Genomic DNA, 11838 nt, shown 5'->3' on the forward strand with positions numbered 1-11838 from the left:
AGGTTTACGATAAACATCAGAATCATCTTTATTTGCCAAGTATGTCCAAAAAATACACAAGGAATTTGTCTCCGGTAGTTGGAGCCGCTCTAGTACGACAACAGACAGTCAATTGACAGAGAACACTTTTGAGACACAAAGACATTGACAAAAACAGTCACGGAGCAATAAAGGGTTGCTAGTTATCTGGTAATGCCAGTACAAATTATTATAATTTTTTTTTGACAGTTCGAATGACTAATATTGCAATAGTCCGGTGCAATGACCATTGTGCAAAGGGCGCCGAGACTTCAAGGAGTGTATGCAGTTTAAAGTAATGAGTAGTGCGATAATCTGGGACAATGTTGATTGTGCAAATGTTGCAGATACTCCTCAGGCAGTGTGCAAATGGGGCAGATGCTACCATGGCATGAGTGGCCAGTATTGGTCAACAACAGATATGCAAATAGTGCAGCGTGGCGAGACTACTACAGTGAGTACACGAGTAATATATAATTGGACCGACAGAAATGTGACAACAAACCCGGACAAAAAAATTGGCAGCATGTTGCAATGGAATTGTAGGTTAGCTGTTTAAGAAGTTGATTGCAAGAGGGAAGAAGCTGTTGGAATGTCTGCTAGTTCTAGTTTGCATTGATCGGTAGCACCTATGTCATGTCTTAAACACATTAAAGATAGATGTTTTTTTTTTTTTATAATAATGTGAATGTACAGTACACTGAAATTGTATGGCTAGCCTTTTTCAGTGTAAAATAGTATTTAGTACTCAACATTAAGTAATAGTTTTTGTAGCGTAGTTTCAGAATCAAAGTTTTCTGTGGCACGCTGAATGAGAAAACCCCCCCCACCACCTCCCAAAAAATATCTTAACAAATCCATTTAAAAATGAGCATGCGCCAGTGAAAGTCTAGCAAAGATAAATTTTAGGAGATTCAACCGCAGGAGAGTGCAATCATCAAACTTCATAAGATTGTGCATTTGTTTATTGAGATGTATAAATGCTTCCCTTTCAAAGTGAGCACTGTATAAATAGAAACATTGTAAAATCAACAACTCAGGGGGAGAGCATTTGTCTGTTATTTTGACTGAGAGCGTCCTATAGATAATGAAATCCATATTTTGTTATCAGTTTTTTCGTAATATTTGCTCCATATTACCAGAATAAAAGTGCTATTCGTTTTTTTGTTAAAACTCGTGGTGACGCCACATGTCGACAGGCAGAACTTTCCATTCCACACTTGTGCAGATGTCTCCTATCCCAACGAGCCTTTGATCTCATACGGGGCAGGGATTGGGCTCCCAGTCCCGGCATCGCGTGTCCTGCAGCTTCACCTGGATGCTGCTAGAACATCCCTGTGTGGGTGAGAGGGGGAGGGGGGAGGGGAAGCCGCACGCCCCCTGCTGCTGCTGTTTTTGCCGAATTCGGGTTGCGTCACAATTATAGAAGAGGCACCATCGACACTTCTGTCCAAGTGGCGTGGATCGACCTTGGCAATCCGGGAAGAATCATGACGCAGGGCAAGGTAGGAGCTCCATTGTTAGCTCAAATATTGTAAGATTACATAAAAGCCCCTTGAACACGCACGTCTATTAAATAATCTGCATATACAGCGTCACCGACGAAATGTGTATTGATATCCATATTTAGTGGTGGCATTTGATTCTTGATAGGTTAACATGATGCGTCATTATCACTATAACTTATTGCCGTAGCTCTGCCTACCATGTGAGGTTTTACAATGGAAACATACACAGGCCACAACATTAGGTGCGCAGTATCATTAAAGTTATCTTTACAAATATTTTACTATAAACAAGGGGTTGTACGTCATAAATTCGATGCATCACGCAGAGCTATTTTTCATATTTTGCTTATCCATTTAGCTAAGAGAATAACAAAAGACCGCACAAAGCTCTGCATAGTGTAATACAGAGCAATAACAATGCTAAACATAAGTGAAGAGGAGATGAATATTCAGCATTATTAACTTTGTAAGGGGAGAATTTTCCATACAGCTCTTGCATTGGAGTCAAATGTCATTCATGTCATTGCATGAACTAATGTTGGACAAATTCAAAATTATACACCTTCCCATTCCACGGTGGATGACTGGTAAGCACATCTGCCTCACATTCTCAGTTCTGAGCTTGGGGGTTCAAATCCGTAAGGGTTTTCTCCAGGTAGCTTGGCTTCCTCCCACATTGCAAAAACACACGTGAGGTTAAATTCTCTTAACTTGTCTCTAGGGGTGAATGTGAGTGGGAATTGTTGTTTGTCTGGAAAAGTCAGTTGGGATTGGCCCCAGTTCAGCCATGACCCTAATGAGGACAAGAGCTAAAGAAAATAAATGGATGGATGAATCATCAAAGCCCATCATGCGGTTTTTGCAGTATAGCACAGTATAAAGAAGCTATTTAAAGTCATCCTTATAATACACACATAAATATTTCTTTTACTACTTCTTGATTTAATGCATCCATTCCAAGGCTGCCAACTCAATAAATTGTGCTTTCAGCCTTCACTCGTTGACAAGAACCCTGGTGACTTATCCAGTGGACAGTCCTCAGTGTCACCTGCTCCGCCCAGTTATGAGGAAGCCACTGCGGGTTGGTTGGCATGAACCTCAGCTTCAGCAAGATCTGTATTTACTGATATAAACTAGGATCTCTAGAACACTGATAATTATAATGCTGTTATTTTTGATTGTGCAGGTGCACCGAAGATGGTGGCCAGTGAGTACATTTACCTAATATTTTCATTAAATGTTTTGAAAAAAGAGAGGCTCTCTAGACCAGGGGTGGTTAACATAGTACTACGTGCGAGCCAGATGGTATGGCAGTCAACTGTTAAAATAGTATTTTTGCAGGGCAAAATTGTAGATGCTAATATTGACAAGGATGATTGCTAAGCAGCACAACTGAGTGGTTAGCACGTTTGCTTCACGGTCCTGAGGTTCCGGATACAAATCTCTGCTCCAGCCTGCCTGGGGTTTGCATTTTCTCCTGCTAAATGCACGTTAGGTTCAGTGAAGAATCTAACTCAGTGATTCCCAACCTTTATTTTATTATATTTATATATTTATTATATTATTTATTATTTATTTTACCTTCCAAAAATCTCACGGCACACCACCAAACTAAAATGTCACAAAAAAGTGGATACTTTCTGCCATCTAATAATAGAGCATTTATTTGTTCTGTTTGTCACTATACATTGCTGGCATAGATAGATGAACAAAAATACAGCATTTCTTGTCAATAAAAAATTGCTGACCAATTAAGTGAAATTTGATAATTTTCCATAGCACGCTAATGTGCCACAGAACACTGGTTGAGAATCAATGCTCTAAATTGTCTGTAGGTGTGAATGTGAGTGTGAATGCTTGCTTGTCTTTAAGTGCCCTGCAATTGGCTGGCAACCAGTCAGGGTGTACCCTGCCTCTTGCCCAAAATCAGCTGGGATAGGCTCCAGCTCACCTGTGACCCTAGTAAGGACAAGTAGCAGAGAAAAGGACAAAGTTAACAGGTTGTGATGTTTATTTTAGATTGCACAGGTGTGGTTAATATTAGGCTTTACACGATAAGGATTTTTGGGACCGATCAGCGAGTTTAAAAAAACGATTACCGATCTGATCAGAAGATGGAGGAATGTGTCTATTTAAATGACCTGTTCATTTCCTGTGTATACTTGTGTACTTAATTGCACAAAAAAAATATATTTACAATAAATAATGTATCTATGTTCCTCTAGGCAGCACGGTGGATGCCTGGTTAGCACATCCGCCTCACAGTTCTGAGGACTGGGGTTCAAATCCCTGGCCCGCCTGTGTTGAGTTTACACTTTCTCCCCGTGCCTGCGTGGGTTTTCTCCGGGTAGTCCGGTTTCCTTCTACATCCCAAAAAACATGCATGGTAGGTTGATTGAAGAGTCTAAATTGCCCTTAGGTGTGAATACGAATGGTTGTTTGTTTCCATGTGCCCTGCGATTGACTGGCGTCCAGTTCGGCTGTACCCTGCCTCTCGCCCGAAGATAGCTGGTTTAGTCTCCGGCACTCCCGCGACCCTTGTGAGGATAAGCGGAACGGAAGATGAATGAATGAATGAATGTTCCTCTATTTATGCCAGTGAGGCATAGTGACAGACAGAACAAATGAATGGTCTTCTATTAGATGGCAGGAAGTAAATACAGTAATTAATGTATCCACTTTTTGTGACATTTTTGTATGTTGGTGTGCCAATTGTAAAATATGTTCCTTGGCTCCATAAAGGTTGGAAATCACCGCTCTAGTCATATTGTGTATTCTAATCAGTCAGGCCAAACCAACATTACATGACAGAAATAATGGATGCTAATTTTCCTGTAATAAATGACTTTATTTTTAATTAAATTACTTCACCCACACCGAAACTTTAGAGCATGATTCGACAGAATGGCGGCATGTTTACGTACAACCGCTCGTGCTAGCAGTAGCTTGCTAGGCTACATAACGTTTTTGTTGCCTGCTTGCGAGCCGTATCGTATTCAAAGTACGGGAACACACCTCGAGCAAGCCTTAAACAAACGTCCTCTCCTGTCCTGAGCACCGGTGAACACCAACACACGTTTTTCCCTATTTTGTCCTCATAATATAGTTGGCGCGATCCACTCTTGTTGTCGTCGCCACGATAACGAGTGTATCGGTTGCAAAAACGGTGTGCGATGGTATCGGAATACAAGATTTTATTGCAGTAGTCTGACATAGTGCAATCTTGAAAGAGCAACTTTGTCCTGTAGTCTGGTCCGGGCATTACGTGTTGTCTGTCTCAGACGTGTTGTCTGTTCCACACGGCCAACGTTTTTTTTTTTTTCATAACTTTATTGGCTGTCAGATATTTACGGGACTACGCCAAAAGACAAGGCTAAAAATAAACTACCTGTTGGATTCAAATATACTGTGCACGATGGCGACGCGGAGTACATGTCTTTTGCGTGGCGAATTATGACATTAAAGCCGACAGCATAAAATGCTAATTATCGGCCGCTACCGATAAGGACGATAAAATCGGTGTAAAGTCTAGTTAATATTGTGACTGTAACTTACTTTCGCCGTGGTAATGTGGGCAACCCTTTGTTGTGTGGCTCTTTGTAATGGGCTGGGCTATGTTTTTGTCCTTTATGCTCGCTGACTTGGCCATGGCTGCTCTCGAAAATCCATGATTACATATAAATTTGTGTTGGTTTCCTGTAATCAATTATAGGCACCAGTGAGTCTTGCTACAGTGATGTTGAGATGTTAACAGAGTTCACCTGGGATGATCGGAACATCCGGAGGGTCTTCATACGTAAGGTATCATGAGCATTATATTTTGGGTTATTTAAGCTTGTGACATATTAATCCTTTGAACAACAGAATAACATGTTTTAATGTGGTTGTAGGTGTACGCCATCCTGGCGATCCAGCTCTTGGTAACGCTCTCTATTGTCTCTCTTTTCACTTTCTGGTGAGACAGCCCTTTTCTCTTTTACGATACAGTGGTGCCTTGAGATACAAGTGACCAGATTTTATTTTATTTTTTTTAGATACAAGCCATAGTTCAGCCAATGTTTTGCTTTGACTTGCGAGCACAAACTTGAGATACAAGAGTTGTAGGGTGACAGTGACTGAAATCACTTCGAAGCAAGCAACAGTTTGGCAGATAGAATTATTATTATTTTTTTCAATATAAGAGGCTTCAAGTTGTTTATTGGCACTCCTATTTGAAGGGACTGTCGAACTAAACATACAAAAAAAATAGTGAATTGCATGTTGTGTATTTCAAACAACCACATAGCCTCCGCTAGCTTAATACTAACACATAATGGGAAACACCATAGGGACGGGGTAATGATTAGTATCTGTGTCGGTGTTATAACCCTTAAGCAATGGATATTTGAACACAAACAGTGCAGCAGCACATGTAGACAGATAATATAGCAATACTCACAGGCATATTCTTTATCCTCTGCTGAGAACGACTAATATTAAGCGGTAAGGAAAATGGATGGATGATATTTGGAGTCCTTTTTTCTAATTAAAAAAAAAAAAAAAATTTTTAATGTTTTTTTTGGGGAGAGGCTGTAATGGATTAATGGCATTTTCATTCATTTCAACGGGGAAAGATGATTTGCGATATGAGTGTTTTGAGTTACAAGCGTGGTCATGGAATGAATTAATCTCCCAAGGCACTACTGTACTATCTTCCAAAATACTATAATGGACATCTTTAAAAAAAATCTACAGTGCTTAGAATAATTTTTATTTGACCAAAAACACATTTTTAGTGTTCCTGTGAAGGACTACATTCAAACAAACCCGGGGTGGTACTGGGCCTCTTAGTAAGTACACTATATCCACCCAGTCTAGTTACACTCTCAGCTTCATGTCACTGCTATCTAACAGTAATGTTCTTTTTGTGTAACAGCGCAGTGTTCTTCGTTACATATTTGACTCTGTCTTGTTGCTCCGCACCAAGGTAAAGTCTCACATGAATAAGCAACATAGCAAACAAATCATACATTCCTAATGTGATCATAAATCCCATTTGCTCACTCCTATAGGAGAAAGTTTCCATGGAATCTGATCCTGCTTGCCATCTTTGTAAGTACAAAACTGATTAACTGTTTCCAAACAAATGCTGCTTGAAAAAACTTATACTTTTATTGTACAAGTAAATTGCGTGTCACTTCTATAAAATACAGTTTACATGAGCGCAATGTAATTAATTTAGACAATGACGAATATCCATAAGCATTCTCCAGACACTTGGGTAACTTTTCATTTTATGTTGCTGCTAATGCATATAAATGAACCAAAATAACTTACAAACTACAACCACAATAATATAATGTATAATAAATTTGATAGTATCAAAACTTTGCATTGTTATATTTGTCAAAGTCGACTGTTCGCGATAATTTTTGCGTTAGAGCTTATTAAATTGTGCAGGTGTACCAAATATTGTGAGCAATGAGTCTAATGTCTTATGGCTGTTGTTACTGTCTTCTTGTCTGTTACAGACCCTTTCACTCTCCTACATGACAGGGATGTTATCCAGGTACAGTACACTTTAGTGCGTCCACTGATTTACATTTTTGTCGCATGAGTTTTATAACAACCACGTATTATTAATCACCTTGTTAAGAAAGAGCGATCTACTGTTGTGTGGCTGTTTGTAGATACCCAGTGACATCCTTACAACAGTAGCATGTACTGTAACATTAATTTCATCAATGCAACCTGACTGTATTTTTTTTGCTTATTCAAAAAGCTTCTATGACACCAAATCGGTGATAATGTGTCTGGGCATCACCACTGCGGTCTGTCTCCTAGTTACAATCCTCAGTTTCCAAACTAAGGTGACATTTTTACTTTTGCTCCCCTTTGCTTTGCATTTCATACAACACGCATGACAAAGTATTGAGTGAAAACATGTGCTCTCTCCTTCCAGATTGATGTGACATCATACCAAGGTGTGCTCCTTATCTTCTGTATGGTCATGTTCATCTCTGGACTAGTGCTTGCTATTGTCCTTCCCTTTCAATATGTAAGTATCGTAAGAATCACAACCCAGCATTACAAAATTAATGGTACTACAGTAACTTTCGCTTTTTGCTACACATATATTCAGTAATAGTTTGTGACCAAAGGACATGTTTTCTTTCAACATGCCCACTTATAGAATGTATAAAAAGTGTTCCACTGGCATTTTAAAATCTGCGACTCGATTCACCCAGTCAGCGTGAGTGGCTCTACTACACTGTACAGTGGTGCCTTGAGATACGGGCTGAATTTGTTTTGTGATCACGCAAGTAACATAAAAGACTCATATCTCAAATCATCTTCACCCATTGAAATGAGTGGAAATGCCTATAATCCATTCCAGCCTCCCAAAAACACCAATAATATTTTTTTAATTAGAAAAATAGCACTCTTTAATACTGTATTTTATAAAAAATATAAAGTAATGAATGGAATAGAATGTTAAAAATGTAATTGTTTTTGCAACATTTCTTGCTGTGATTCAGTGGACATTGTACGGCGCCTTGACCACCAAGAGGCAGTATATTACATCCATCCATCCATTTTCTGTACCGCTTATCCTCACTAGGGTCGCGGGCTGCTGGAGCCTATCCCAGCTATCTTCAGGCGGGAGGCGGGGTACACCCGGAACCGGTCGCCAGCCAATAATACAGACATACAAACTCCTTAGTAAGCCACAATAACATTAGTCATTCTTCTTAGAGGATCAAGAATATATGTCTGTGGGTATTGTCTGTCTACATGGGTTGCTTCACCATTTGTGTTAAAAGAGCCATTGCATAACACATAACATGGCTTTTGCATTGATTGTTAGCATTAAGCTAAACTGACTTTTATAAAGCAAAGCTACAAAATGTAATTCTCTGTTTTATATTTCGTTTGACAGTAAACTTCGACTGGGGGTGGCAGTAATAAGCTTGAAGCCTCTTTTTTGAAGAATTATTCACCATCTGCCAAACCGCTGCTCGTTGTATTAATTCATTGCCACCATTCAGTGCTCAAATCTCAAATAATTTGCTCGCAGATCAAAGCAGAAAATTGGCAGAATGTCTGCTCGTATCTCGAAAACGTTGTAAATCTGGTCACTCGTATCTCATGGCACCACTGCATTACATTTTGGTCACAACATGAATCAACACTGTTTATCGGTGAACTAAATATAAAGAATTGTTTCATACAAACGGGGAAGTTGTATAACAGTTTGTTTGATGCAGAAATATTTAATAAATTCAATAAAATGAAATGATTGCCTCAAGGTGGATTCATTCTGGTCTTGTATAAACTACAACCATATTTACCTGGGTAATTTATGTAATTCAGGTACCCTGGTTGGATACCACATATGCTGTTTTGGGAGCCATATTGTTCACCATGGTAAGTTCCCAGTGTCAGATCCAGAATGAGAACATGCGGTGTTTTGAGCACATGATTACAAGCCGATATTTACTTTTACATGTATTTCCTTTGCAAGTTTTTGGCATTTGACACCCAGCTCCTCATGGGCACCAAGCGGTACACCATGAGCCCCGAAGAGTACATCTTTGCCACTCTCAGCATCTACCTGGACATAGTCTACATCTTCTCCTTCTTCCTCCAAATATTTGGAACAAGACAGGAGTAAAATAACAACCTTAAGCGCGGCACAATTATTAATAATAGTAAATAATGGTCGTTGTGTAATAAGTCATTTTGGTAGATGTAGTGACAAATCCTTGAGTTGTAACACAATATTTTTTGCCGCATATTCCTATTATGGTGAATCATTTGTGAATCTTGTGCAGTGAACTACTGTGAGGTATTGTACGGACACATCTGTCATTAACTGCACCCAACAGGTTCTTACCAGCATGCTGTTGGTATGTTATGGAGCTCTTAAATCACATGGCCAGAACATGTTCAAACCCTCTGTATGTATGTCTCCAGACCCAAATCTGCATCCTGTGTTATTACATAATATACTGTAGATGCTAATTCATGATGTAATATATAGATGCATAACTCTTATTAAAAAAAAATTGCCTCTGCCAATGTATATTGTCATTCTATTATCAAACTCAGATTATTTGTGAAGGTTTTATATTTTTTATTTTGTTTTGAGTCATACAGTAGATGCTTTTTTTGTTCATAAGAAACCTCTACACTGTTAATGTGGATCGAAGAGGTAGCTAATTGCAGTGTTGAATGTTAAAATGTAATTCTCTAATATTTGTACTGCGTTGTAATTTGTTGTTTTGGCAGCACGGTGGTTGAGTGGTTAGCACTTTTGTGTCTCAGTTATGAGGTTGGGGGTTTGAATCCGAGCTCCTGCCTTTCTGTGTGAATGTTGTCCTGGTACTGCGGCTTCCTCCCACATTTCAATACATGCATGTTAGAGTTTCACTTGAAGACTCTAAATCAAGGATGTCAAACTCAAATTCACGGTGGGCCAAAATAAAAAATTGGGACAATGTTGCGGGCCAAACTCAATATTTAATGAAAAATCACTGCGATGTGCACGTTTCCTTTCTCTGCAGAAATGTAGCGTGACAGTTTATAACTTAACAACAAACTTCAATTTTGCTTAAAGACTCAATCTGGAACAAACAAACTAATATAAACACGAGAAATGAAATTTGCGATAAAAGACATCAGTGGTATTCGTTTGTTGTTTTGTATTTAAATAGATAACATGAATTCTTCCATCTCTCCATCTTCTATCTCCAACTACCTTTCTATTTGCCAGCTGTAATACACATTTGATATGGTCTTGTGGGCCAAATATAATTTCACCGTGGGCCAATTTTGGCCCCCGGGCCTGAGTTTGACATGTATGGTCTAAATTGTCCTTAGGTGTGAATGAGAGTGTGAATGCTCATTTGTCTATATGTTACTTTCGATTGGCTGGCGACGAGTCCATGTTGTACCCTGCCTGTCGCCTAACGTCAGCTGGAATAGGCTCCAGCCCATCTGTGATCCAAATAAGGATAAGCACGATTTTAAAAATGGATGGATGGATGGTTGGATGTTATATTTTAAATCTGATCATATGGTTATTATGATAGTGCCATTGACTACGGTTAGGTTAGGGTTAGGGTCTGAGCTTGAGGAGGGCTAATGATATATATTTTAACTTTATTTTTCTATGACATGACAGAACTATATATTTCAGGAAATGAGAGTGAAATGCATGAAGTTTATTTTTGAAAGTCGAATGAAGTGGCCTTGAAATGCATTGACTATGTTGAATGCAGTATAAAGTGTGAACACTGCATTTCATTGTAATGTTACAGCCTACATTATTAAAGTGTTCCTGTGTACGAACGTGTCTTTAATTTGTTCTCCCATTGACAAAAACCATCAACTGTTTATCTGTCAATTTCCACAACGGTTTACCCCGCTTTTCCCATTTAAAACAAAGCTAATATATATAATGATGACCTGATGACGTAATTTACTTACAGTTGCTTTTGGAAATTTCCATTATTCCAATTTTAGTTCCATTTGAAAAAGTGCTGCATAGATAAAAAGAAAAATAATATTGCTTCCTCCTTCGAAAACCAACGGTTCTGATTGTCTCTCTCTGGTCTTGCGCTATTCTGCTGTAGTCTTTTTTTTTTTTTAAATCTCATTGAGCATTCTGCGCTGTGCTCTTGCAGTCATCTTTACAGGATGGCCACTTCTTGGAAAAGAAGTAACAGTGCTCAACTTTCTCCAGTTATAGACAATTTGTCTAACCATGGGCTGATGAACATCAAGACTTTTAGAGATACCTTTGTAACCTTTCCAGCTTAATACAAGTTTTTATATATAAAGTCCTGACCTGAACCCGATTGAAATGCTGTGGCATGACCTCAAGAGAGCTATTCAAACTAGACATCCCAGGGATCTCGCTGAAATGCAACAGTTTTGCACAGAGGAATGTTCCAAACTTCATCCTGATCGTGCACGTCTGATCTGCAGCTTCAGGAAACATTTGGTTGAGGTTATTGCTGCAAGACGATGGTCAACCAGTTACAGGTACACTTACTTTTTACTCCGTGTCCTGTGAATGTTTACATGTTATTTTCTATAAAAATATGAAAACATTTAATTGTTTGTGTGGTATTAGTCTAAGCAACTCTGTTTGTTGTTGTGATTTAGATGAAAACCAGACCACATTTGATGACCAATTTATGCAGAAATTTACGAAATGCACATACTTTTTTTCATCCACTGCATTTGCCATCTTTGTATAGTGACTGGTAGAACAAAATGCTCTTCCACTAGCAGTGATTCTCAAACCAAGACATAGGTTTCATTC

At 38.9% G+C, this 11838-nt stretch overlaps 1 protein-coding gene across 1 annotated transcript; it reads left to right on the forward strand.

Moving 5' to 3' along the window:
* Nucleotides 1–65: 65 nt before the first annotated feature.
* LOC133478289 (protein lifeguard 2-like) lies at nt 66–10855 on the forward strand. Its single transcript, XM_061774183.1, has 13 exons — nt 66–1523; nt 2517–2607; nt 2713–2733; nt 5239–5327; nt 5417–5481; nt 6302–6355; nt 6442–6492; nt 6578–6617; nt 7037–7074; nt 7288–7375; nt 7468–7563; nt 8880–8933; nt 9031–10855. The coding sequence occupies exons 1-13, from the start codon at nt 1509–1511 to the stop codon at nt 9178–9180; spliced, it is 852 nt and encodes a 283-aa protein (XP_061630167.1). The 5' UTR covers nt 66–1508; the 3' UTR covers nt 9181–10855.
* Nucleotides 10856–11838: the final 983 nt, after the last annotated feature.

This window comes from Phyllopteryx taeniolatus, chromosome 1, assembly GCF_024500385.1.
Source record: "Phyllopteryx taeniolatus isolate TA_2022b chromosome 1, UOR_Ptae_1.2, whole genome shotgun sequence".
NCBI lineage: Eukaryota > Metazoa > Chordata > Actinopteri > Syngnathiformes > Syngnathidae > Phyllopteryx > Phyllopteryx taeniolatus.

What these genes read in the sequence shown, in the direction of transcription:
- LOC133478289 (XM_061774183.1), top strand. An exon ending in TTATGAGGAAGCCACTGCGG is followed by an intron (nt 2,608 to 2,712) that starts GTTGGTTGGCAT and finishes TTGATTGTGCAG; the next exon opens with GTGCACCGAAGATGGTGGCC. An exon ending in TCTTGTTGCTCCGCACCAAG is followed by an intron (nt 6,493 to 6,577) that starts GTAAAGTCTCAC and finishes TCACTCCTATAG; the next exon opens with GAGAAAGTTTCCATGGAATC.